This window comes from Poecilia mexicana, unplaced genomic scaffold, assembly GCF_051168715.1.
Source record: "Poecilia mexicana isolate PSO_F unplaced genomic scaffold, ASM5116871v1 scaffold_2, whole genome shotgun sequence".
Lineage (NCBI taxonomy): Eukaryota > Metazoa > Chordata > Actinopteri > Cyprinodontiformes > Poeciliidae > Poecilia > Poecilia mexicana.
The window spans coordinates 44,654,050-44,682,009 of NW_028263371.1; the positions used below are offsets into that span (position 1 = coordinate 44,654,050).

The 27,960-nt window shown below is 38.0% G+C and overlaps 1 protein-coding gene across 1 annotated transcript; it reads left to right on the forward strand.

Moving 5' to 3' along the window:
* Positions 1-68: 68 nt before the first annotated feature.
* Positions 69-27,419, forward strand: zgc:162707 (UPF0524 protein C3orf70 homolog B). Its single transcript, XM_015012079.2, has 2 exons — positions 69-1,118; positions 22,384-27,419. Exons 1-2 carry the CDS (start codon positions 935-937, stop codon positions 23,052-23,054), a joined length of 855 nt encoding a protein of 284 aa, XP_014867565.1. The 5' UTR covers positions 69-934; the 3' UTR covers positions 23,055-27,419.
* The last annotated feature ends 541 nt before the right edge of the window (positions 27,420-27,960 follow it).

Consider the following 27,960-nt stretch of genomic DNA (forward strand, 5'->3'; position numbering starts at 1 on the left):
TCAGAATAATGGTGCTTCTTTCCATCCTGCTTGCTGTTTTTATTTGATTAAAAGAAGCTCATTTCTTGTTTCCTTTTTGCGGTTTGTATCTCCTGCTTTCTGCTGGGTCAGCTTCAGCAGGAAGAGAGGGAGACCCGCAGCTTTAAACTGCTTTAACATAAATCAATGGCTCATTCCAGGTAAATCTCAATCTGACGTCCGGTCCTGAGCAGATGTTAGGGTTGCCCCCTAGCGGCTGGAGATCAGCTGGAATCTTTTGCTTTACAATGCCGCTATTTTCATCATTATTAACCATTTTCTGCATCCTTTATTTGATTGGTTGCACGATTCCACCCACGTAGCCTGTTTTCTTTTAAGGAATGCTCCGTGGCTTTTAATTACGGCTAATTAAAATACATCCTGAACAAATCGACACTTTTAAAGTCCAGTTCTTTAAGGCTTGTTGGAGACGACGGATTTCATATTCAAGCCTTGATCTTTGAAGTTGTGTGAGGAGCTGATGAAAGCCCTTGGTTGTGGCGTTTGAAGTGCGCACAGCAGCTGGCTTTGTGTTCGCGGGGCTCCTCCCGTTTCTGTGATGAAGTTCGGATGCGCGTCACCAAAGCAGCGCGCACAGCTGAGGAGCTTCCCCGACGCCACGCCACGGCGCGAGAGATGGGGAGATGCGTGGATCACGATCACGGGAGGCTTCGAATGTGACATTGCCCGTCGTTTGTACTTCCACAGAACGCTGTGCCACCCTTTGTGTGAGCACTGACCGAGCTGATCTAGATTCAGAAGACCCAGCAGCATCTATCCACCCCCCGACCCCCCCTTTTCTACAAAGCTTCCTTGGCTGCGTGGACCGTGAAAAACCTCTCGGATCGGTTTTAGTTTTACTCCAACATACCGTGCGTGCGTTTTGAAAACAAAATTGGATCCGGGAAATGTTGGCATGGCCGCCTCGGGAGCTCATAAGTGTCCGAAGAGTGAGAAGTTGGACGAGGCGCAGGCTCTGGCCAAGAGCTGCGCGGGGAGACCAGACTTCCTGCCGTGTGATGGACTCTCCATCTGCGCGACGCACAGCCACGGGAAGTGCTTCAAGCTGCACTGGTGCTGCCACTTGGGCTGGTGTCACTGTAAGTTTGTGTTTGCATGCTTTAATGACCAACAAGAATGTAAACTCAACGTCTGTGATGACTAAAGAAATGCTCGGTTTGCTTACAATGTTCAAAAGGCAGAGAGGCTGGGCGCTTTCTTTAAAGAGATGACATTTTAAAAAGATAACAAAGAAAAATGTATTTGAAAACTAAATAAAGTGGCAATAGAAGTGTTTCTCAGTAAATTCATGAAGAACATTTAATCAATCAAAAGTCAGGCTCAAATCTCAGTGCCTTTTAACAGCTAACTAATAGGTACAATTTCAACTGATAGATTTTAGGCTGGACAGAAATTTTGTCTGTTAAAATGATTTTAACTATTACTGTGAGAAAAATACGTAGTTTATAGATTATAAATCAATTTTATCTTCCTTTTTAATTGCGTTTTTATATTATTACTTTCTCAGTTTTATTCAATCTATGAGGCACCAATGCTTACAATTATATATAAGACTGATCATTATATAGGAAAATCTGCATAAATTTAAGTAGATCATTGAAAAAAATACATATATTGATTTACTTAATATGTTACACAGATGCATTTTATTTATTTAGGCGCTTTTGCAGGTCAGAAAACCATAAGGTGCTTTACTATAGAAAAAAAAACATTAAAACCACATAAGACAAAAGCATAAACAGATAATAAAACAGAATACAAGCATAAACTAGTTAAAAACCAGACTGAATACATAAGTCTTGAGCCTCCCTCTGCTCTTAAAATGTGTTCGAGGAACTATTAAATCCTTTATCTGGAAGATTTCAGACCACTAGAAGTGCTGTAGGGTCCTAGCAGGTCTGAAATTGGCTGAGACTTGACCACAAGGGCTCTAAAAGCAAATACTGAAATTATAAAATGATTTCTAAAATGTACCGGCAGCCAATGTAGAGAGATTAAAAGTCTCTTTTGTGTGCTGGTAAAAAGTCTTGCAGCAGCGCTCTGACCTGACTGGAGACGATTAACATCTTTCATATATGAAATTCATGGGATTTTTCTGCAGGAGTAATAAAAAGGCTGTTGCAGTAGTCAAGACAAGATAAAGTAATGAATATGCATGAATATGAACATGAACTAGTTCTGCTTTTGATTGCACCGTAATATTAACCAGCAACAATTTTAATTTTAGATTTTAGATTGGGTGACAATTGGAATTGATTATCTGTCCATTGCACATCACTGGCTGCCCTGTAAAGTTCAACGTTTACTGTGACTGTCGTGTTCTTAGAAATATTTCAAGACATAGTAGTTATCTCTTCAGTTAAAAAACAAACAACCCCCTCACCCCCGCCAAACCATCTGTGGTTACATATTGAAGTTTAAAGAACATGCAGGTCACGAAACAAAACGATGAGCTGAAAGCGACTACTGACACCTTCATGAAGAATCATAAGCCACAAAAGGTCATTGCTAAAGAAACAAGGCTTTAATGGAAAGTTGAGTGGCAGGAAAAAGTGTAATCAAAAATCATCTACAAGCAACATTGACAGCTGCGGTTTTGAGAGGATCTTAAAGCAACACCCATTCTATGTTTTTGGAGAGATTTACTCGGTCTAGTGATGTTGCTTCAAGAGCAACATCACTAGACCGAGTAAATTTCTCCAAAAACATTGAATTAACTATTAACTTGGTTGAGTTAAGTCACAACTGAACCAGCAGCAACGTTGTAAGTGTCAAACCCGGGTTAAAAATAAAATGTGATAGACTGTTGGAAGTCTTTTCAGATTAGAGTGACCTTTGCATTTAATTTGGAAATCAAGGTCCTAAAAAAAAAAGTGTGAAGTTTCTACAGTCAGTGATGAACTCGGGAGTCCTTTCATCTGCTGGTGTTGGTCTGCTGCTCTTTATTGGGTCCAAAGTCAGTGCAGTTATGTAGCAGGAAATTATACAGCTAATTTAGTCCTCACAACTCTAAATAGTTAATTATTTAAAGTTGTGATTGGAGAGAATTAATTTGCTGACATAAATTAACCTTCCAATATTATTATTCATTGAGATTTATTGAGATGTACATGCATAAGCTTCATCACCCTTGTAATTTCAAGACACAGTAATGGTCAAAAATTTGAGTTAGATTTTGTCAGTGATACATGATGTTCTTTTTAACAGACAATTGTTGATTATTTCCAATTTCTGCCTGGCATAAAATCTATAGATAAAGATTTTAACAGTTATCTCAGTAACTGGGAAACCTGGTTTCCCAGGTTGGAGTTCATGGAACAAACCTATAGAGTCCAATTAAGTTACTTATAAACAAGTATATTTTTCAACACCCTCAAATGTACAAGAAAACTGTTTCAATGTTGTTTTTACTGTTACAACTACTATGCATTATTAAATCAGCAACCAATCAGGATAATCAAATTTTAAGCATCTGTGGTTGCAAAATATTCCTGGATATGTAGTGTACCTAAGGCAGATTACATGATTAAGTAATGCTGCAATAAAGTTTTTTGTGAAAGTTTATCATTGTACTAAGAGCATGTCCTCAGAGCAACTTCTATTGTATATTTAACAACATTTCTACATCTATTATAAATACTCCCTGTATTATTCATGATAATTTACGCTTCAACAGATTCAAATCCTTCAATTAAAAAAACTTGAAAACAGAGTCTGTTGTGTGAACTCAGACTCATTAGCAGACAGGGATTTTTATGTTCCAGATTCTGGTTCTGTTTTTCTGTTTCTGTCTCATCTGTTTCTCTGGATGCAGTCTGATGACTCTGTCACACATCTGAATCATCACTTTCATTTCTGCTTTTTCAAGGCCACGTCTGCTGATTTCCTCTTAAAGCCTGTGTCACATCTAGTATTTCGAAACCTTCATTTAGATTCTGTGATGTATGGCGAATAACTGATTGGATTTAGGTAATATGCAATCATTTAAAAGCTGATTAAATCTCAGCTGCTAGCAACACGGTTTAGCATGTATTTTGACCCAACATAATGCTATGAACACTCAGCAGACCAGCCAGTGTTTATTTCATGGCTAAAAATAGCACTTATGTAGAAATTGAAGCTGATAAAAGGCATGGGTCATGTAGTGTCCCACAGTGATACCAATGTTTAAAAAAAAAAAAAGTGTTTCCTCTGGTGGGTTTAGTTTATTTTTAGTTTATTTTTCAGCACTGGGGTGTATTCTGGTTATTTTTGGTTAAACGTCCTTTGAAGGAATGCTAGAGGCAGTGCAGGAGTGAACAGAGTTTGCGCTGGCTGTGTAAAGCATAGAGTAGTTCAGTACTCTGCCTTTCTTACCTATTTCTGCACACGGATGGTCAGCTGGCTGAATGAAGTCTCTCATGCTGTCCTGTGCCTCTTTGATAAATGTGAAAGTAACAGAATTGAGTGATAACATTTATTTACCTGGAATCAACTCAAACTATTTCATGTGTTAATGCATTCAAATTGCCTGCTAATGCATATTGTACTCATACCTGGAACTGTAGTGGAACTACTTGGCTGTCATTTCTCGGTCAGTCTGTAAACAACATCCTAGGCGTAAGCTGGTTAAGCTGGTTAGGACTAGGATGTATTGCACAAAAAACTGTACAATGCAGACAGAAAAATCTGTTATCATGCCAACATTTTGCTGAGTGTTGCTAATTGGCATCACACCTACAGTTAAATTTATATTTATCGTATGTGCTATAACGACAGCAAAAATAAAACCAGTACATTTTTATATTTGAAAATAAATTCAGGCGGCAAGTGGTAAAATAATCTTGAGCAATTATAATAAATTGTTGCACACTGTTATTCATTTGGGCTCCTTATTAAGCATGTTTATTTTTCACAGAAAAGAGAAATGGAGAGCTATAGTGGTACTTTAGATGTTGGAAATCATCACTAACTAAAAAGTACATTTTAATCGTACCAAAGGGTTTCTTTCAGGCACAAAGCAGAGAACCTGCTGTACTCATTAACTTCCTTTTTTACTATCGATCTTGGGAACATGCAGCTCAAAATTTAACATGTGACTTTGAGAGGTGAATTTTGGCAGCATTCTTCTACTGCTAACACCCTGTCTCTCCGTTTGAACCTCTCTCAGCCTGAAGCTTCTGAGCCAGTCCCCCATAGCATAAACCCGACCCCTGACAGCGTGTCCGTCTCTTTGTGCTGTCCCCAATTTATCCCCATCTCACTCCAGCTGCCCTGAAAATCCTCAGATCAGTGTAAAACACAATCACCATCTCCTTTGCTGCAGCCACGCAGGGGCTTACAGAATGCAACCGCACAAGTCACATTGTAATCTTTTTTGCTGTGTAATCGTGGGATTTCAGATGCCCCCACCTTCTCTTCAGAATGAGCCACGCGATTTTGAAATATTAGATGTGACAGAAATATGATGAATCCCTTCCAGTGTTTATTGCAATCTGCAGAAAGCATTCAGGAGGCTTGGCAAAGCCAATCCAGTGTTTATCTGTCTGTGAACACTTAGACTTTCTCCTCCCCTCTGGCAGTAAAACAATTGGAGAGAGTGGATTTGTTTTATCCAACTACACTGCCTTCCAAAGATATTCATACCTCTTGAACGTTTCCACATTTTGTCACACTAAAAATAGAAACTTCAATGTATTTGTTTTTTTGTCATAGATCAATACAAACTAATGCATAGGCTGCTGTAATTGTGAAGTGAAAGATAAATGATGTGCGTGAATTTCAAAATTATATCTAGGGACAGAAGTGTGTGCCCTTTCTTTGACATAGTAAAAATTTCTTTCACTTAGTAAAGCATTCTTTGTGTCAGGTTGGAATGGGAATGTCTGTAAATTTTCACATTTTTCCATGAATTCTTAATTGGATCCAAATTTGAAGTACCACACTATACTTTGATGTCAATCATTTCATTGTAACTCTGATTGTTTAGGGGTTATTTTCCTGCTGGAAGATGAACCTCCATGAGGCTCATGCCGTTTGCAGATTTTAGCAGGGGGTTTTTCCAGTATTGCCCTGTCTGTCAGTAGATCTATCTGATGACCTGCTTTCCTGTCCCTGCACTTTTTCCTGCACTTTTCTGGTGTCCCTGGCTTGTGATAAACTTTTTAAACTAACTTTTTTTTTTGGCTTTCTTTCAGCAGTGGCCAGATTTTTGACATAAAATATGTGTATTTGATATACAAATTCTCCCAGTGGAGCTGTGGACCTCCAGAATTAAAGTCAGCCTGTTGGTTCCTTGGTAGATTTGCAGTTCTGGCATAGCCTTCCCATTTTTAGACAGTTTATCAAACAGCGCTTTTTAAAATGTTCGAAGCTCAGAATTTTGTTTTATAAACGTATCCGACTTTAAACTATTCAATACTATTGAATGCAAATTTATTTAAAGGGAGTTAGTAAAAAAAAACGTCCCATTTATTAAAAGCACAGATATTGTACTGGTCTATCACATAACTTCCCAATTAAATATATTGAGGTTTGTGGCTGAGACATCAGGGAATGTGGAAATTTTCAAGGTTTGTGATTGTTTTATTTTTCTCCTTTTTTTTTTTTTTTCCTAAACATTCTTCATTCAACTGTAGGAAAAAAAATAATCATGATAAAGTTTCTCACCTTCACATCACTCTGTGCTTCCACTCTCAGCTTCCCTGTGCAGGACAGTCATGCACCAGCAGTGAAAATAAACCATCTTTGGCTGCTGAATCAGACAGAACCAGGGCGCCCACTGAGAAAACTGTATGCGGCTGCTTTCTATGCTCGCCTCAGCTTGGCTCACTTCCTCCTTCTCTCCAGCAAAGTGAAGTAATGCTGAATGCAAAAGAGCAGAACTCTGCGGCGGCCCCCGTATCTCGTCGCGTTTTCATTTCGAATGCGCCAGCAGCTGCTGCCTGTTAGCACAAACTTGTTCAGAAGCTGATAATTGTTCGTCCACCACGGGGGAGCCTTGCTGAGCTGCCTTTTTTAATTACATTTTTAATAGGTTTTCAGGAAAACAAACAAAAAAGGTCACTTTGCTCAGCGTTTATGTCCTCAAACACAAATGATTTCCATTATCTGGGAACAGCATGGGGCGATGATTACCTGTGACTTAATTCCTTCTTTTATTTCCAGCCGAAAACCGAGCAACACCCCGGCGCTGCGGCTTTGAGTGTTTTTCCTGTTGTAGCTTTTCTGGCAGAGAAAACGGAGAGGAAAGAAGCAGAATTGGATGTAGGTGGAGGCAGTGTTCCCAGCTGGTGACAACAACATCAGTCCAAGCCTCTCATTAGCAGTAATTAGCGGTGTTTAGTGTCACCGCCAATATGTCACATCTGATGACTGCCTTTGCTTGAAGCATCACTAGAACCACCTGGCCTGAATTCTTGTTTTTTTCTTCCTCTCACTTAATCCTTCTTTAACTGATTATACTTGCCAAAGAGAGTGATGAATTACTCATTAACAAAGTCTATCAAAGGCCATAATGAGCACTGAACAGTCTTGTCAGTCTGCTTGTTTCCTGTCGGCACCAATTTCTGATTCTGGGATACGTTTTGTTGTGTTAGTACAGGAAAGTGGGATCTCTCTCTCTCTGTCAGGTTATCTCAACAGTCTCATCTGTCAAACTACGCTGCTTGGAAGTTGCAACTATCCAAAAGTGAAACATGGAGGTTTTCTGGGGTTGCTCCTGTCCTGTGCAGATTGATTTGCTGACTGATTCTGAATTAAGCGCAGTGCTGAATTGTAAACCGTTTCACCTTTTGCTAACGGATCAGTAACGGGGCCTGAGGCGAGGTTCTTGACTGATTGTTAGTGTTTGCAGACCACAGCTCCTTCGATCATTTTAATTGCTGCTCTGTTGGTGATGGAAGCAGAGCAGAACCAGGAAAAGAAGTCTGTCCAGATATTACACCACCTTCCCTTTTTGATCTAATATCCTCCCACTGCAGCTTAGCTAATAAAGAAGAAAAAGAGCTTGGTTTTATACTCTCAGGATTTAGCTGAGATTAATGTGAACTTATGTTTAAACTTTGCAACAGGAAGATTTTTTTTCTTTTTGCCTCTATGCTACATGTGACAGTAAGCTTTCACTGTTTTAAAGTGAGCATCACAAATAAAAAAGCTTTTCAAGATTGAGGACCAGGGGTTGGAAAATATTAAGTCTGGGGGACTGAATATAAATGCATGCCACACTTTCAGATTTCTGTTTTCTAGCAGATAATCACTTAAAATCACATGAAATCCCAATAAAAATAAACTCAGGTTTGTGCTTTAAACATGACAAAGTATAAAAAGGTTTTCCACCAACCTGCCGCCTTCCTGTTCGGTGTACAGGTCAGTAGTTCATAGTGGCTAACTGCCTCACAATCGTGGTCCACTTAGTCTGCCAATAGATGGTCCATAACTCACAGCTGGAGAACGGAGAATGATCTGGAAGATCACTATATATTGTGTGAAAGACTCATACTAACCAGTATTGGCAGGAAGATTTACTTCGCTGACCTCTTTCTCTGTCAGTAGGAGGGTTAAATTGTACCCAATTAGAAGAAAATACAAATTAATCTTTCACTGTCGACACTTAGGAGGCATTTCTGACCAGAAACACGATTCTACGAGTTTTTGAGACACGTGTGAAAAATAATTAAAATGGCTCCGAGGTTATTTGATAAGTTGGTTACCCTCCAACTTATTGCTGCCTCCGATAAGCATTTAAAATGCCTTAATTTATGCTGTTATTACAGTATCATAATCTCACAGTGTAGGATATTGAACATTTGAACCTTTAAGCACATTGTGTGATGATGTGTCCATCTTCCTGACTTTGGTGACAAGATAAACTTAAGTCACCATCCAGACTTTTTTGTCACAGTTCTAGTTGATTTCAATTTGCTCTGACTTCAGAAAAAACAAAACAAAACAAAAAAAAAAACCGTTTGGGCGAGGCTGTGTTTTCTTGAAGCGATTTGGTGATTCATATAAAGATTAACACACGTTTGCTTTACTTGAATAGCATCTTCTCCTCTCTTTGAAGAGAGCTAGACCTCTATTTTGCCTTGTTTCAACCTCAGGGAGACGGCAAGCCATGAACATTCAACCAAAAAAAAGAAAAGCATAAATAAGAAATGCTGCACTTGCATTTGTTCAATAGGAATTATTAGAAACTCAGATAAGTTTGGCTCCTAAAATTTAGAGAAAAACAATAATTTGCTAAGGTGAATTTTCCCCCTCCCTCCCGCTAAATAAATACATTGAAATTAAATGTTGGATTTCTCAACATTCTTCACCATGAGATTACGCTTCAAAACCTTTACTGGGGTGTGAAGGGCGCAGTATATTGTGTGCTCTGGTGTCAGCCGAGTTGCATCACATGTGACTGTAGAAAGAAAGGTGAGGTAATTGGATTTCTGTTCTCTGCTTATCATCTCATAAGCTGCTGTGACTTCAAGATTTCGAACGAAACTTTTTCCACTTGTTTCGATGCAGCAGGGAGGAGAAAAGCTCCACAGTGTTTTCAATGTGTACCCCCATTGTCAGACAGTCGGGGAAGAGTGTGTAATACTGTACACCTGTCACCGTTAATGGTCAAGGAAAGCTGGATAGCCATCCATCCAGGAAGTCTTGAAATTATTTGTGTTATTCATTTTCTCTGCATGGTTGCAAAATGTTTGCAGAGTAAGAGAGAACAGGTATCCCATCGGTGTGCTCCACATCCTTCCAGCAACATCAAATTATGCTGTTACTGTAACTGCCTCCTCAGCTACTCGCCGTCGCTTTCTGGGTAGTAGTTTCTATATATAGCTGCACACATATTTGCTTGCATGTGTTCTGCCTTTATAGTAATCGTGAACACACGGGGACAACATTAAAAACACCCCACGTTTCGACAAAAGGGCCGTGTGAAGATCAAGTGCTTAGTTCCTCTCATAGAGGAGAAGAGCTTGCCAGTAAAAAGACTCTGCTTTGAGAATATAAAGGAGTTTTTTTTTTTTTGTTTTTTTTCTGGCTAAAACCTCTCAGATCTTGCCTGCCAGTTTAATTCTGGGTCCACTGCTGCCTCTGTTTTGCTACCCAATCTTGCTTGAGGTAGAGAAGAAACAAACACTGCTAGCCTCCAATAAAACAAGGATATTATATATAATCAAATCCCAAAAAGTAGGACTTGAAAGGGTACATTTGGGTCCCAAATCTCCGGTTTCAGGCCATGATTTGGAGCAGATATGATGCAACATCACCACATCTGTTTACTGTTTTTGCTTTCATTTTACTTTTACATAAGCAGGAACAGAAAAATAAACCAATCCTGCTAGCGAGGAGGTTTTAAAGTTGCAGGTAATATTCTCCAAAGCAGAGTTTGTCTATTGGTAATTTTATTTTAAAATGAGAAATGTTTTTTTTTTTTAAAGAAAAGAAAATCATTAATTTTGAACTGACTGGTATAAAAAATAGAAAAGAAAAAAAAAATGAAATAAAAGCCAGCACAGAACTAAGCAATGTATCATATATGAAATTACATAATAAAGGGCAGGAAATTGTTATAAGAATGCTGCTTGCTCTCATTGGCTATTGATGTATTGATGCAAACCTAATGAGGAGGTTCAGCCTCTTTATCAGCTATCTTTGCATTACTTTGGCGTGGAGTGCTTTGAAACATTTTGTCTGCCATGACTCTTAACAAATGGCAATAAAAACATTGTTGTAATCTTTGTCTGACAGCATAAACACAGCGGTACTGTCTCTAGTGTAACCGTATGATAAAATACTTGTTCTCATTAATTAATTTATATCTGCAAAACCCAAACTGATTAAATGCATTTTAAGTTTAAAAACATCAGTTGACAAATAATGGCAAAACTTGCCATACATTTATGTATTTATTTATTTTTTTTTGCATTTATATAATATTTTAGAACCTTAAAACTTACTATATCATTCAGTGGGAAAATATGTATTGTTGACCCAAATGTCATTGTTTGAAAAATGTGTCATCCACCAAAGTAATGCTTTTTGTTGCGTCAAAAACAGACTGTATGTTTGGAAATGTTACTGCTGGAACATTTTTTTTTTTTTTTTGGTTTCATAAGATAATCAATAACTGGCATATTTGTGCTTCAAAAAGTGTCACATACCCAACTAAATGAAAATCATCTAACTGTATAGTATTTTTTAATGTTTTGATGTTGGATTTTACTTTTAGAGCAATATTTGGTTTTGTTTGGCTCAGACTTTATGTGGTAAAATCTTGTCATTTTTCAATATGTTTAGTCCAGATAATTCCCCATCCCAGTTTTAAGATGCAGCAAGCATCTTGCCTAATTCTTACTCATGATTATGAGTATTAACAAAAAATTGTAAATGCAGCTTTTGAGTTTTTCTTTAGTAGACATTCAGCTCGTTCTTCCTGTCTCCTGTTTCTCGCCCGTTTTGCCAGTCTTCATTGTCTCCAGTTTGAGTGAAGGAGTTATGTGCCCAGCACAACAAGTTCTGCTTGGACCATAACAAATTTCCTTTTGAAATGCCAAGTTGCATCAGTACCACCACATAATTTATTCACATTACACTCCATTGGAAATCATGCATGTTTGGTGAGAAAGTTTGGCAGGAAAACAGTCTAAATGAAAAAAATTTAATGATATTTAATGGCAACTTTTGAATTTGTTTTGAGCTCAGGATTGTTTTAGCACTATCCAACTATTCAGCTAAAGGACATTGTTAAAAAAGAACAAAACATTTTCACATAGAAGCAACGTTTACGGAAAGAAAAACTTAAGAATAGCATATTTTGCACAGAGAGAACTTGGTTTACAGGACTCAGTAAAATGACCAGTGGCTGCATGTGGAGCAGTTTCTGGCCCAGTGATCTTGAAACAGGAAAGAGGAAGGGAGTTTCACAAAATCCTGAATCAGATCGTCATCTTGGCTGAAACAGGCAGCTTGTGTTGCTGCTCTTCCTGCAGCTGTTTTGCAGGAAAGCTCTGAACACAAAAACCCAGCCAATAGGGGAGATTTAGCAATCTGCACTCACAGACATGTCTTGTTGGATTTTAATAAAGCACTACTATGAAGTGTATGCGTAATTGTGGTCCGCATATAAAGATTGGTCAGACAATCAAAACTTGTGGAACTGCTTGTTGTGTTTTCTTTTTGTTTGTTTTTTTTCTTTCACACTGAGCTTGTTTAGAGTCCCAGCGTCAGCCTGCAGGCAGTCAGGCGGACTGAAAAGTGGACAGAGTGATGTTGGAGCTCCGTAATGGAGAGTGAGAGAGACAAATGAGTGTCCTGTAATATTTTCCAGAGACTCTACCTTGTCCATTAAAGCAGAGAAAGCAGCTTGCAGCCTGCCACGAGCAGGAAGAGGAGGAGAAGCGACATGCAAGCTGGAGATGTGTGTTATCAAAAGAATAATCCACTGCCTCCTCTAGGGATGAACTGCAAGCCCTCCCACTTCATCATTAACCTCCTTACTCTTTCTTCAGTCGTAAATATCTCTAAAAAATAACTTGTGGCTATTTACAACATCCTCTTTTTGCTTTTCTGCTTGATCCAATGCTGTAAGGAGGCAGCTTTAAATGTCCTTGATGTTTTCTGTGGATTTTATTTTTTTCACCTGGACCATAAAGACGAAAAAGACCCTCATTTTTATACTATAATTATCCTGTGTAAGTGCAGTTGGAAATTATTTCATTTTCGATATCCTGTCATATGCGTCTCATGTGCAGTCGTGAAAAGATTGAGATGCTCCATTAAAAGTTGACCTTCCAATTGGAAATGCTCACATATGTCATTCGTGTACATGTGAGTAATTTTACCCATTTTATTTGGTAAAATGAATAAATGTGAGTGTGTCCTGAATTGGACTTTTCTGTCAGATCTCTTGCTAAAAATCCATATGTCCAGATGTGCTGGAAAAACATACAAGCTTTTCATTGTGACTACATTTTATGTCTTTATTTGATCAATGCTTTTAGCTGCACTTAATTGTGATGTGATGAAAGGTTCTTTCAGTCCTTGCTGAAAGTGTAGCATGTTCGGCAGCTGGTCGAATGAGACCCCTGGCAGAGCAAAACATTGTGTCTGTGTTTGCTGTGGAAAGCTCAGTAATGTGCAAGTCAAAGAATTGACTAAAATGTTTGACATTTACTGCTAATGCCACAAATGGCAGATTAAAAAAAATCTGTATTTACTTTAAAACAGGACCAGAAATATCCTGCAGCATCACATTTGTTGGTGTTTTCACACAGGAAAAGACACACATACACACACAAAAAAAAAACAAGATATACTTTTAATTTATACATTAAACATCACTTTTTTTTGCCAGAAACTTTATTTAAAAAAATACTGGAAACAATTTCCAGTTTAAACAATTTCCAGTTTAAACTAAAGTTGTCATACACTATTATTGGATTTGGCATTACTGTAGTGTTGTCTAAAAACTAGTAATGAAGTACAACATTGCCCACTGTGACATTATCATTCATTGAAATGATCACACACAATGTTGTTTATTTTTTGCTTCTGTTTTTCTCCACAGTGTTTATAGACAGAAAGGCAGATATATGGAAAATATTTTTGTCATCAGTTTTTTACAAGAAACTTTAGATTTACAAACTATGAGGCAACAATGCACCAGGATGGCTTATCCGGTACAAACTGTAATTCATAATAGAGGGACCTCTCTGGAGACTATCTTTAATTAGGTTGGTATTTAAGCATTGCACAATGGTGCTGCAAGACATTTATCTCTCTACTCTATTATTTTTTCAGAACCACAAGGTTCCCACCTCTTTCCTTAAGTTTCAGCTTCTTGGTCACTAAAAGTTTTAGCAGCTGTAGGCATCAACAGTGGTGAGTCCACCCAATTATTTGACTGGAAATATTATTAAGAGGCAAAGCATAAATGCAAGGCACCTAAAAAACTGATAGACAAATAAATATCTATGGTGTACATTTTAGGACATCCTCAGTCCAAGGAAAACATCCTCACACATGAGAAAAAACGGCCCCTCTGACTAAACGGCATCAGAATGAAAAGTCTTAAAAAACACAAAAAACAGCTTCAGATGAAAAGGTCTCAGATAAAACCACATCGGCTTTTATTCTAATACCATTTTTTCTGAGACCTTTCGTCTGAGGCCGTTTAGTCAGAGGTCTGATGGCTTTTTCTCTACGGTCTGACATCCGAGGCCGTTCTTTTTAATGTGTGAGGATGTTTTCCTGAGACCTGAGGATGTTGTCCTAAAATGTACACCGTACAATTGATTGGTCAGATTGATTCACCCTCCCTTTGGATTACTAAAAGGTTTGGGACGTAACTTAATTACATCCTGCAAATTTAGCCAAGGATGTCGTCACATGGTTTCTTGTCTTTCTATGTGCTGGCACTTTGTAAAAAAAGTTTTGTATGGGATTAAACTGGTGGAGTGAAGGAAGTGAATGGTTCAATCTGTTGCTGCATAAGAGCAGAATATGTTTCTTTTGTGGTGATCTGTCTTTTTTTCATACTTTGTGACTTTCTGACCATCTTGGTTGAAAACGGCACACTTTTTGAGCGCTCCCTGCTTGTCAGACAATTATTGCTTTATTGTTCAGTAGCTTAATTATTAAAGGATGGCCAACTCTGACTACCTCAAGCATTCTGGATGCTGAGGTGAGTGAATCTTCATCAGCGTAGATGAATTTCTGCGTGTGGCGCCATGTGCTGCAACAATTTTGTAGTTATACTAATTTTGAAGCACTAGCACTTATATTACAAGCCTATGTTGTGATCCTGATCCCATTGTGATATATACATATATATTTTTGAATGGCAGAAATCTGTGACTGCCTGGCCAGATAAAAAACAATATCAAGAATATCAGGTACTTTATTTTTTGTGTAGCTTTGATTTAAGGTAGGTTTATTTTTATGGGATTGTTAGGGTGTTGTGTTTTTACCAAAGTAGTTTTAGTGTTGTTGGGTGACATGAAAAGCAGTGCTGCAGTAAAATAAAGTTTTGCAAAAGTTGGTACTAATGATGATAAAAATATGTTTTATTCTGGGTAGTTGGATGGAGTGTTTATAAAGACCAAACCAAGTAACTAAACTTTTGAGACGCACATATATAAAAGTCTGTTATTTCTGGATTTGATAAGAATCAGATGTAATAACAGTGAAGGAAAAAAAAACCCACAAGCTTCATCTTCAGTGAGATACTGTAGCAAACTTTCTGTGTTGACTATAAAGACTTGACTATAAAGAAAAGGAGGTTCAAACATGCTGGAAGTTTAAAGTGAGAAAATGATGTGGCACTGTGGTGGACGTCCTGCTGCGAGAAAGAAAAAAACGAACAGCTGTTAGCCCTTTCTATGTTTACAACCAATTAAAATCCATTTCCATCACAGCCCTGAACTTGCCCATAAACGACTTTGGTCAACCAGTGGCAGAAACAGTGTCCACCATGCATGTTGCCGCTTTCTTCATATGAGCTTCACTTTCTACTTTCACCTTTGCAGAGTTGTTTCTGCAAACCTACAGAGCTGATTACTTGTTTTACTTTTTCCATTCAGCAGCTTTAGTTATTAATATCAGAACAGATCCATAATAAAACAGACTTGCTTTTCTATTCACTGATAAATGTGTCTCTGTGTCACATCTGGGGAAGATGTGCATATATATATATATATATATATATATATATATATATTTTTTTTCCGCTGTCGCTTTCTTTGTCACATCTATTGTCTGGTGATGGTGCAGACAATGGAGCGATATGCAAATGATTAATTAGGGGAGTGTCTGCACCCGTTCATGGATGAAAATGAATAGAAATCAGGCCTGTGCATATGTATGCAATTTATTTATTATTAAAATTCAGAAATGAGAATCACACCCACACACAGCTTTATAAATCTGCTGAAAGCATTTCCATTGTCCATTTACAAATAAAGTTGAGTTATGAAACAACAGAATTGAATGGAGTGGCTTGACTTCTCACCCTAACATGGCTTAGTTAAGGTGAGAATAACACACAAATCCAGACGCCACTTAATACCAAACAATGTCTTGTGTGATTAAGAAAGATGAGAACTTGCATCAATATATCTGTGTAGTTTTTATAGTTTTGTGCCAGATTTATCCTTCAGTCTTACTCTGAGACGTGTAGCTACATGATATTCAAACTTGGCACACATTTGTTCATCTGTCTGGCTTTGCTGAGGCTTCGGTGCATCAATGAATGCGCATTATGTTGAGCTGTGCCTATTTTTACAAGAAATAAATCAATGTTTTAACACAAGCAGCATTGGTATCCTGTTAGCACATTTAGAAAGGTGCTATGTGATCAGAAAATGAAATCTACTTTATTCATTTGGATGGGCATACGCTGTATGTTTTGTAATTGCCATTATTGCAGTCAAACCTGATGTTTCTTTAGTGTCTACATCTGTTTTAGGCTGTTAAAAAAACAGATGTTTCCAACCTGTAACTGACGTTAGGGTTTAGATAAAGCAACAGTTTGTAGTTATTTGTTTTTAAGTTTGCTTAAAACCAAAAACTTTTTATGGTTATGAAATTGTACCGTACACCATAAGATATTTCATACTGACCATTTGTCTGTGAGTATCTGCAAAGCCAGGGGCCCATTGTATAATCTGCCCCGACAGCCGTTGAGTTAAAAGGTCTGCTGTAGCTGAAAGAAGTTACTTAACTTTAATAAATAATACCTACCTGCAGGAACCTGCCCAGATTACATTTAGTTTGATCAGGATTTATAAACTCTTTTATAAGAAAAAACTGCCCCAAATGTTGACCAGAACCTAAATATATTAAAATACAAAGTCTTCAGACAATAACGTACAACAAAATTAAATTATATGTGAGATTTGTATATTTTTATGACAATTTATTTCCGTCAGCCCATGATCACGTTTAACTTCACTGAAAAATAAAATAATTTCAGTCGTTTAGATTGAATGTGAATTGATTTACTTCCTGGTATGACATGAAAGTAGGTGGGGATAAGATTGGGGTTCTATTTGGTAAAGAGTTGATTTTTTTTTTTAATGATAAGCCACAATAAAACATATTTGATTAAAAACTGCTGATTTTCCCACCAAAATAGTTAATGTTTGCTAATTTACTAACTTCGTAATTCCCTTTACTTGATAAAATTTGTCTCAATTACTCAATGCACTGCTACAGTACATTTTCATTTTATTCATAACAAATTATGTTCAGTTTTACCAAATATAAACTCATATTTTCCAGCGTGCGTTGTTAAGCTTCTATTTCATCCATCTTCCTGTTTTTCGCCTGCCTTTGTGTTTGTGGATTTTCCTCTCTTTGTTTCAGCCAAGTCACTGTAAAAAATGATCTGCAGCTTTACCATAATGTTCCTCAAGGCGAACAGACACATGGATGTATTTAGCTGAGACTGTAGACACCTTGGAAATTTACATACTCACTGTCTTCTTTCTGCAGAGCTGCCAAAATCGGCTAGTGTTGCTGTAGTGTTGGCTCCATATGTCTGTGTGTGTCTGCGTGTGTGTGCGTGTGCGCGCGTGTGTGTGTGTGTGTGCTGTGTGTCCGAGCAGGCATCTGTCCGTCCCTCACTAGGGCTCTTGGTATTTGAAACTCCAGATGGATGAATGCAATTAGATGTAATATGCTAAAAACTAAATGTCAACACGTCGCCTTTTTACAGCGTTAGCCCTCATTTGTGGGCGCGCTCTTGTCTGGCTGAATGGGCTCATCTCATTCTGAACATGGACCACTGAGTTTGCCTCATTTAACCGACCCCGGCTGCTGCTTTCCCTCTTTTGTCTGCATCGACATGAGCTCCAGTGTTTTTCTGTTAACGGCGTTTACACTGTAAAGCTTCAGCCTCTTTAATCCCCCCCACACTGGTGCCTGATGGAGACTCGCATCATTAAATAACGATTTGGTTAGAAGAATGAAAACTATTCTGTGACAGAAGCCGATTTGTAAATCACTGACAACACAAAGCAGAGCCACTTCCGTACTTTATGTTTTCACTGTAACCTGGGGAAGAAGAAAAAAAATCGTTCTGATTCAATGGATCTTCATGCCAGTGGAAACAAAAGACGAGGACACAAAGCGGTAGAAAGTGATGTGTAAGCTTGTCATCTTCTGTAGTTTCTCTGGCTCTCCTGAGGGCCTGTTAGACAGACAGCTACAGTATTCATGCAACACTGGAGTCAATCAGCTGCAAACAACAAGCAAAATCTTGTAAATGACCAGGCTAATTTATAATACATTGTGAAAAATCTGGTGTAACCTAACACTAGTTAGTAATTTGAATCTGTAATATGTGCTGCTGTTTGTTGTCATAGTTTCATGTTTCAGATCATCAAACTGATGTTCATTTCAGACAAAGAATACCCGAGTTTAAAAAAAAAAAAAGTTCAAGTTTCCAAAAAACTATCTCAATCAGTCTGGCTCTGTGGGAAAACTTTAAAACATGGTTTTCCTGTTGAAGGTAATATCCCAGCTTGTCAATTTGATTGCTTGTTCTCACAATTTTGCTTCACTGCACAACTAAAATGTGCTTAAGATAAAGGCCACAAACTGATGGCTGAACATTCTCCATTTTTCACTTCCTTTTCTGTAAAATAACAGAATCCGTAGTTCCATCCCAAAGCAGCAAATCAACATCAAACCTTCACACTACCACCGTCATGTTTGACTGTCAATTTGATGCTCTTTTTGTTCGTTCTATGCCAGATGACAAGACACATGCCTTCTAAAAATATTCCAGTTTTGTCTTGTTATTCCACAGGACGTTTCTCTGAAGTTTTGGGGGTTTTAATAATTGACACTGAGGTCAAATGAGGCGAAGTCAGCTGTGCTTTGAATGTTTCTACGGTCTTTTATGGTGGGGTGGTCACTCCTGGGAATGTTCACTACTGCTCTGTGTTTTCTTCATGTGGGATGAGTCTCACTGTAATTTGCAGGAGTACTATAGCTTTAGAAATTGCATTTCAAGGCTTTTCAGATTAATCAGTGTCAATTGTTTCCCATTTGTTCTTCAATTTTTGTAGACTGGAGAGGGTTGTGTTTTTTTGTGTGGATATTTTGGCCTAATTTTTTGTTCAAACAGATTTATTTATGCGAATTATTTATTCCCAGTAATAAGGCCTTGGTGTGACTAGTGAAACTGAACTGAGCTTTTAAAAAAAAAAAAAAAAAAAGAAAATTGGTTAATTAGATTTAATCCATATTTTAATAATGGAGGTAACTGCCTTTTAATACTAAGCCAGGTTGATTTGAACCTTATTATATAACATTAACATTATTTACTCTAATAAATAAGAAAAATAATTTGAAAATTGTCTTTTTTTTATTAAAGAGGTAAACATTTTCTCACTTTACACTAGTTGTGAACATTGTCTTTTATACATGCCTGAGGTGGGCCACACATTTTATTTTCAGACGTCAAATAAATGGCTTGGGTGCCCTGCTCTAGTTTGGCCTCAGATGTTGGTAGTAAGAAAATAAATGTTTTACCTTCGGCAGCAGAGACTGCTTTGTGATATGAAAATTAATATTGACCCTAAGGATGAACAGATTGTTATCACAGATGTATGTTTCAAAAGGGGCATCTTTGGCCAAGATATTTTTGTGTGTTTTTATTTGTGCTGTTGCTGTTTTGTGGCTCGCAGTGTTGGGGCCAGGTGCACTAGCAACATGTTCAACGTTTCATAATTGATTATAATGCAAATGAAGCACATTGTAAATGCAGCTCTTCTAAGTTTGTGGCAGTTGAAATCTCTCCTCCAAGGTTTGACACAAGAAATAAAACATTTTGAATTTCTTTAGCATTTTGCATTTATGAATAATTGCAGGGAGCTATAACTAATATTAAAAAAAACATCTTCGGTAATGTATATAAAAACGCTAAACACAGTTGCCACAATAATTGCCTGAATATATTTGCCTAAATGCTAATTGGTAAAAACGAAACAATTATGGAAAACCCCATGACATTTAAAGAGAGGGACTGTTGGCATGCTTCTTTGCTAAGCTAACTTTTAGCTACTAGCTCTACTGTAATGCTAAAGACAGTTTGTTGCTGTGACTTACTTGAAGCTGTTATTTATTTTTTATTTTTTTGCCATCCTCTATAATACTGCTGTAGTTAGTAGCACTCTATTGAAAGTATTTTGAGCAGCAAACAGCTACAGTATAGCAGTCAGTGACAGTCTCTAGTTCTGAGTAGCTGTCATGGTCAAGGGCACTTTGTCAAAGGCAGGCGAATTAACTGAGCGTGTTTTTGATGCTGGGAGAAACCGGAGCTCCCGGAGGAAGTCCGCATAAGCTCTGGTTGCTTCAGGGTCCTCTTGATGTGATGTGACAGTGCTAACCTCGAAGCCACAGAGATGCTCATATTTGCTCTCTGCCTCTAACCCTGTGTTGGTTTTCAGCAGCTTCTGTGGAAAATGCTGGGCCCATTAGCTGCCACATGCCCTGTTCTTCCAGTCACCGACTCTGTTGTTGTGTTTACTGGTAGGCAGTGTTGTGGGTTTCAAATAGATTTAGGCCTGAGGCAGCTTTTAGAAAGGTTTGAAATTTGCCTCGAATCCCTCGGAGGGGGGGGTTTCTCAAAACTTCACAGAACTTTCCCTCTCTATAGAAATGGTTTGTCGATATATTAAAAACGACATATAAATGTTTTACTTCTGCTGTTAATTATTCATTTTTTCCTGAACTGAAAATAAGAGGAGAAAGTCACTGCTAAAGCTGCAGTATGTAACTTTTATAAAAAAATAATGTTTTTCTTTTTTTACATTTGTTAAAACTGTCACCAGGTCATGACCGTGTGTTATGAGACAGCTAATCTGTGAAAAGATCAATCTCCTCCACATCGTCCCTGAGCTGCTATCTGAAGAAATGTACCGCTTTAGAAAAACATTACGATTAAACTGAATAATTTCCTATTCTGTCACGACATAGTGACAGCAAATATGTAAAAAAAAAAAAATCTATATTTTTTGTAAAAGTTACAAGCTACATCTTTAATGTTTATTGAAAAGTAAATCTAGTTCCTTTTGTTAAATCATATCTGATAACTTCAAGGTAAGGAAACTATTCACTTGAACCGTAATGTTTTTCTAAAATGATATTCATGGTTAAATGAAGTGTCTGAATGATATGTTGAAATTTAGGATTTCTTCACTATAGGCAGGCAATGAATAATTTTAAAGTATACTTTTAAGGGCATTTCACTCCACATTTTAGGACATTGTAGATTTATATTGTCATTTTGCTAAGCATGAGCTGGAGAAATATTCTAATGTTAGTAATATTTTAGAAGAAATATAAGGCTTTCACTGTATTACCAAAATGATAAAACAATCTAACGTATTACAGATATAATAATAATATTATTTTTAACATTTTACATTATCTTAATGTTGATACAATGAGTAAACAATTGCTAAATTTAGGCATGGTTTTCAACTGAAAGTGTTTGTTGCAGTTTTGCTTTAAGAAGTAACACTAACAGCACAACAAGGTCATATCATCTTCTTAGTTAGTTGGGCTGTCTGCTCAGACGGAGCCCACAGTCAGCTGCTTGACAAACATGTCAGTCATAGTTCACCTCAGACTGATTTACAGTGTCAATCTATAACAAGTTTCTATAAAGCAATGATTTTAAAATATCTCCATCATATTGTTTTTTACAGTGTAAAATCCTTTTTAAAAGTTACTGGTTAAAAGTTTTTTTCTTCCCTGTTTGGCTTTCAGTCACATTTCTTTTGGCATGGGAATCAGTGATGGTTCTTGTATAAATATCATTTTCAAATCAACAATAGCAAGAACCCACAGTAGGTTCCAACTGTTTTATTAAATGTTTTTGTACAACCAGACATGGGAAGTTGTTCCACTTGTTGACTGTTCATTGAATTGCTCATTCAAATTATTTTGAGACCTTTTTAAGTCCCTTACCAGGTGCATAGCAAGGTACAATGTCTTCCTTCTGAAGGCATCAGAAGCTCTTAGGGGCTCACCATGATGTTTACTCTTCAATAGTCACACTAAACTAAATGTGTGAGGGTTAAACAGGGCAAAGCTTCGTCAAGGTTGAGTAACAGATTTTCATGATGTGATGCTCTGTGTGAAGTAATTATGTTAAAAGAGAATAAATGGGGAAAAAAAGTGAATAAATGTGCGAGTATTTTAACGTATTCCTCACCAGTTGCATTTTTAGTACGTTACACATTTTGAAAGGTGACTCATTCTAAAATACATTCTTCCCAATTTAGATTGACTACAGTATCTTCATTATTATTAGTTTTTGCAGTGATGTTGTAATTTATTTCTCTCTGCTTTTAGGTAAATACGTGTACCAGCCCATGACCAATGTGTGCCAGCTGCCCAGCACAGCTGTGCCGCCCGTCGGTTCAGAGTGCAGCGACACCATGGACCTCTCCGTCTCTCTGGCCGAGCGCTTCCTGAAGCTGGCGCCCAGCTTCCAGTCTCCGCCTCACCTGGAGTCTCCCAAGTACTGTGTCATCGCGGATCTGTTTGTGGACGACTACATTGTCAAAAGGATCAATGGGAAGATGTGCTACGTGCAGCGGCCCCTGCCTCCCTTACCGGAACCGCCTCGACCTCCCTCCCCTCAGCCGCCCGCTCCAGCTACACCTCAAATGCCTCCTAATCCCAGTCCGCCCGAGCAGCCGGTGAGCCCGAAGCGGCAGGCTCCTGCTCCGCCGGTCCCACAGCCGTACAGCGAACAGAAACACCTCTCCACTGTCGAGAAACTAAAAGGCCCTAAAATGGACCACTGCTCGTCCCCGTCCAGCTCTGAGGACTCTGGTATCAACGCGCTGGGCCTCCACTACCTGGAGTCCTGCGAGGAGGGAAGTGAGGACGAGGAGGACGAGTTGAGCACAGATGGAAACTCGAGCCCTGGTAGCCTCTGGGACCAAGACGACTGTTCTCTTCTCTCCCCCTCCAAGTCAATGATAGAGATCATCGAAAAGATTGAAACAACTGTCTAACTGACATACAGAAACCACTCGTGAAGAGGACCAACGGAGCGGTGTCCAACAGAGAACAGCACTCCGGGATTTCATTTTCCACAGACTCACAGGGAGCAAACCTCAATCTAGTGGTTCTGTAGGGTATTTGCAAGGTCGCTTCAGGCTGAATTTCTTCTCCTGCATGTGGCTGAAGACTATACAGCCACAAATTTCACAGAGCCTCTTTTCTGCCCAATCCCCCTGCATGGAGTTCATTTCTGAGACTTATTGGAATCAAGGAGGAAGCACAAAAATCTCAAGGATGTGAACAGTGGACAGAAATTCAAGAGTAGAGTAGAAACACGTCAAAACAGACAAGAGATACAAACGATAGGATTTTTTTGTGATTTTCTTGTGTAGGTAAGTTACGGGAGCTACATTATGTAGGAACAAATTTGTTCTCTGACAACAACGAACAGTGAGGTAACTCTTGGTGTTCTCCAGTTGTCAGTCTTCAGTCTCATTCAACCTCCATGTCATCTCTTATTCACTGGTAAGCGACTCCACCCACACACACGCTACTAATTCTGACATTTTAGCATAATGATTGCGAGGCCGGCTACCTCTCATAGGCCTCAACTACATCAGCCTTTTAACTCGTTAAAGACTCGCCTCCGAGCTGCCCAGACGCTGCCTGCTTCTGTCGCATTACGGAAAAAAAAAAAAAAAAAAAAAGCTTTCAGAGGTCACAATTCATCCGCACTTTACCGACGCCATCACAGGCGGCAGGAAGGTCGGGATCTGACAATCAAGAATTACACAGAAGCACATTGCTACACGGTAGCTGCCACTAAAGACCACTTCTACGACTAATTACCACACATTACTATGTTCTTCTGACCACCTTTGTTTGATCAAACGTATCTAAACTGTAGATCACAGGTCAGATTTTTAGAAGTGGGGTTCTGTGGAGAGCGATTGAGTAGTCGGTGTGCTACACTTACCGGTAGGTGGGCAATAATAAATACAGCTCACTAAAGAAAACAATATGGTTATAGGTTCATGAGGACAAGACAAGAAGATATTTTAACTGGATTTTGGGGAAACAAAGAATGACCCATGTTTCTGTTTTCACATATAATGTAAAGGTTTTACAAACCACAAAGAATCTTATCTGTATGGGATATTCTACTCCAGGTTATTCTGGTTGATATATTATGGTTTCCATACATGTCTAAATTTAAGGGGGTCCTAATTCACATAGAAACATTTAAAATGTGATACATTGCAAACAAGCAGAGTTAAGGTTTTCTATGTTTCAGACAGCGCTTTTTAGAATCTCTCTTCAGTGAAAAACCACCCATTTCAAGCTTGATCAATCTATTCATTTTACATTTTTGAATTAACATACAGCAGTACAGAATAGGATACATAATATATAATAACATATAGAATAATAAAATATAGGAACAGAAATTATGAAAGAGTCCAGAGTCATTTAAAAAACATTGTTTTCCTTTACTTTAGCATTAACAGGAAGCTGCAAAGCGGACAGTAATGTTTGCATCGCTAGTAACTGTTAGCTATACGTGTATTCCCATAATGCTTACAAACTATTCATAATTTATCTGTCACTTTTCCAACTTTTCTGCTGAGTAGCTAAAATCCTGATAGTTAAGAGATTTAAAAGTGGTGGAGGTTTTTCAGTGCTGTGGTTTACCAACCCGACGGCGTCTGCATTAGCTAACTTTGTCAACAGAACAGTGCAACAGCTCAATAACTACTTCCTCTCATACTTCAAAATAAGTCTTAAGTATATAAATGGAACAGGGTACTAAGATTAAATGCTCACCATTTTGTTCAGTGCTCAGAATAATAACTTACATTTATTTTGACAGATAGTCACAAGCTGGCAGCAGCTGGATAGCGGTTTACAACACAGGCTTGGATTTGATGAGTAATATTGTGACATTTTATTGTCTTGAGATCTGGCGCCAGAAGATCTTATTACACCACTGCTTAACAGAGGTAGATTTCTGTCTTTAGATGTCAGAAACTCACTTTGGTTTGGGCCCTAAACTGATGTGTGGAAAGCCAATTAGCAATATCTAAGTATGTAGTTTTTAAAAACGTGTACTTTTTTCCATCTGTTATGCAGTTTAATATATTTTTTCATATGAGAAATAGTACCAGAATGACCCTAGTTTAAAAAAAAAAATAAAAAAAATAAGTATCGAGTAGTGGATTATTGCCACCCTCCCAAACGTTGCTGTGCACTGCTATTCAGCTGGCTGCCTTTTTTCCCTCTCACAAGCTTTTACAATAATATGTTTATTACCTAATAAACCAGGAAATATAAGACTGCTATTCTTGTGTTTTGGTATAATGTGCAAACTCATTAGAAAAAGACACATTTCTTTGTTGTTGCTTAAGATTGATAAATCACAATCACAATATTTTAACTGAAATAATCAATCTATCCATTCATCCATCCCACCATCATTTATACCCACTTATTCATTTAGGGCTTTTTGGGAGGTTGGTGTCTTTCTCCAGCAGTCATGATCTAAATAAACGTAAATAATGTTATTTAGGTAAGTCTATATATTTTTATCTGCTTTATTTAATCTAAATACCATTTTTGCTCAAGGGTATATTGTACCATGAGAGTGTATGCAGAGAACTAATTTCTCTTCCTGCAGACTGAGCTAGCTCAGGTAGCTATCTACTGCAAGCAGAATACTGACTGCTCACAACAACTCCACAGAACCCCAGTTCAAATAATTTGAACCATCCTACTAAAATAGAATCATATACAGATCTTTATAAAGAGCCAGATATTGAAATTGCTTCAACATATCTCTGGCACAGCAAACGTAGGAGAATGCTAAAGACTATTAAGATACATGATATTGGCTCAATTTGTCTAATGTATTCTTTTAAATCAATATTATAACATGACTGCATATTCATTGGCTTTTGGTGCTATTAATGCATCTATTATGATGAATCGAAGGAGTAGGCAGGGAAAGAAGTAGATTAGAATAGTTTGTCACAGTTAGTTTGTACTATTGGACAGAAATAATCACTTATTGCACCTTTAGAGGGATATTACAATGTGAGATGGGATGTTGCATAGGTGTTGTGATGTGGTTGATATAACAAGACGTGAGCCAGCCTTTTTATTAGTTGGTTAAATTAAGCGGGCTGGATTTTTTTTTTCCATTTCTCTCTTCCTTTTCCTTTTGTTCTTTTGTTTTTACAGTTCATTTGTCAAAAGCTATCAGCAAAAATTACCAAAATCTTCACAAGTGTTGCTGAATTTCCTTAAGCACAGAAAGAAGTCATTTTGCATGACTGCATTTGTTCTAGCAAATATATATCTATATATAGTTTAACAAATTTTGTGATTCTGTGTGAAAAAGATAAGACGACTCCTAAATCAGGGTGACATCTCGTGGAGCAGAATCCTTATTAATGCAGTTCAAAATGTATGTTACGTTCTTATTATTGTTATATTATTTTCATATGAATAAATCTTATGAAACTGAGTGTTTTTCTTTTCCCTCTTTTGTGCGGTGTGCATCAGCACTTATTTGACGGGAATGTCATCGACATGACAACACGGATGACTAATGCTTTGCAGGATATCAGAGAGGCTACAAACGAAAGAGAGGGATCTGTTTAAAACGAGTTTAGTTGCAGACGTCTCCTCTTGAGGAATGTCCTTGATTTTTCTCATTCGCTCTTTTGAAACCTTTTTTCTTCTCTAACCGTGCATGAGGGATATTTCACTAAGAAAAGGAGCTGAGCCTGGGGATGGTTAAAATATGACCTGTGCAACAGCTTTATGTAAGACATGAAATATTGATCAGAGTGAAGTCTCTCCAGCTGCGACAGCTAAGCCTCCCCCTTTACTGATCAGCAGTGCAGGTGGAGTCCTGCCATGTCCTCTGGGCCTCCCCCGTAGACCGTCTCCTTCGCGCTCTCTGTGTAGGAGCTGATATTATGAGAGCACATGCGAGTGAGTTTCTCATCCTCACTGCGAGCTAAGATTGATTTCTTCATGCTTCTCTTCTCAACTTGCATTATGCCTATTGATTCTTTTTGCCGGAGCAGAGAGAAAACAAAGACATGGATGAAATGCTAATGAGTTCATGTGACTGTACATTCGCTTTCCTGCAAAATGAGGAGGAGGAGGAGGGAGTCGCAAATGGATCATAAGAAAGACGGTGTTGTGATTTCTTTTACTTTTGCTATTTTGTCACTCTTAAATGTGTCGGATCATCAACATATTTTTAACACTAAAGATAAGATGAGTAAATGGGGAATTGTATTTTTAAAATGCTGAAAATATATTCATACTAACCTGGCCCGATGTAATAAAGTAATTACCACTTAAAACTTGGTTCTCTCACTCAGCAACAACATTAAGTGTATGAAATAACTGCTTATGAGTGTTTTACTCCAGTGTTTGCTGCTCCAGGAAATAAGGCAAGTCTTGTACTTCCTGAAACAGTAAAGAGTCCCCAGAGCATCACTCTACCATCACCATGGTCGACTGCCAGTCTGATATCCTTTATGTGAAATACATTTAGTCTCAGACTAAATGTACCAGGAAACTTAACTTCCAAAAGGTTTCGCTGTTATCTTCGTAGGGAACTGAAAACTTTCCCCAATGTTTCCATCTAAATATTGTTTATGAAACTGCCCTTTGTGCACTTTTTGGTCAGCTGTTGCTTTGGTATTTGAACTATTTTATGGATGCCAAGTTGCCCAGTCTCTTTCTTATCATTGGACCATGAACACAGCATCTGTAGCAGTCAGAGTCTGCACTACTACGGACATTGTCCTCTATTATTTTCTGACCTCCTTGCTAACTGATTGATTCCCTCTTGGGTTAATAGGTCGTCCACTTCTGGTAAAGTTCACAAGTTCTATGTTT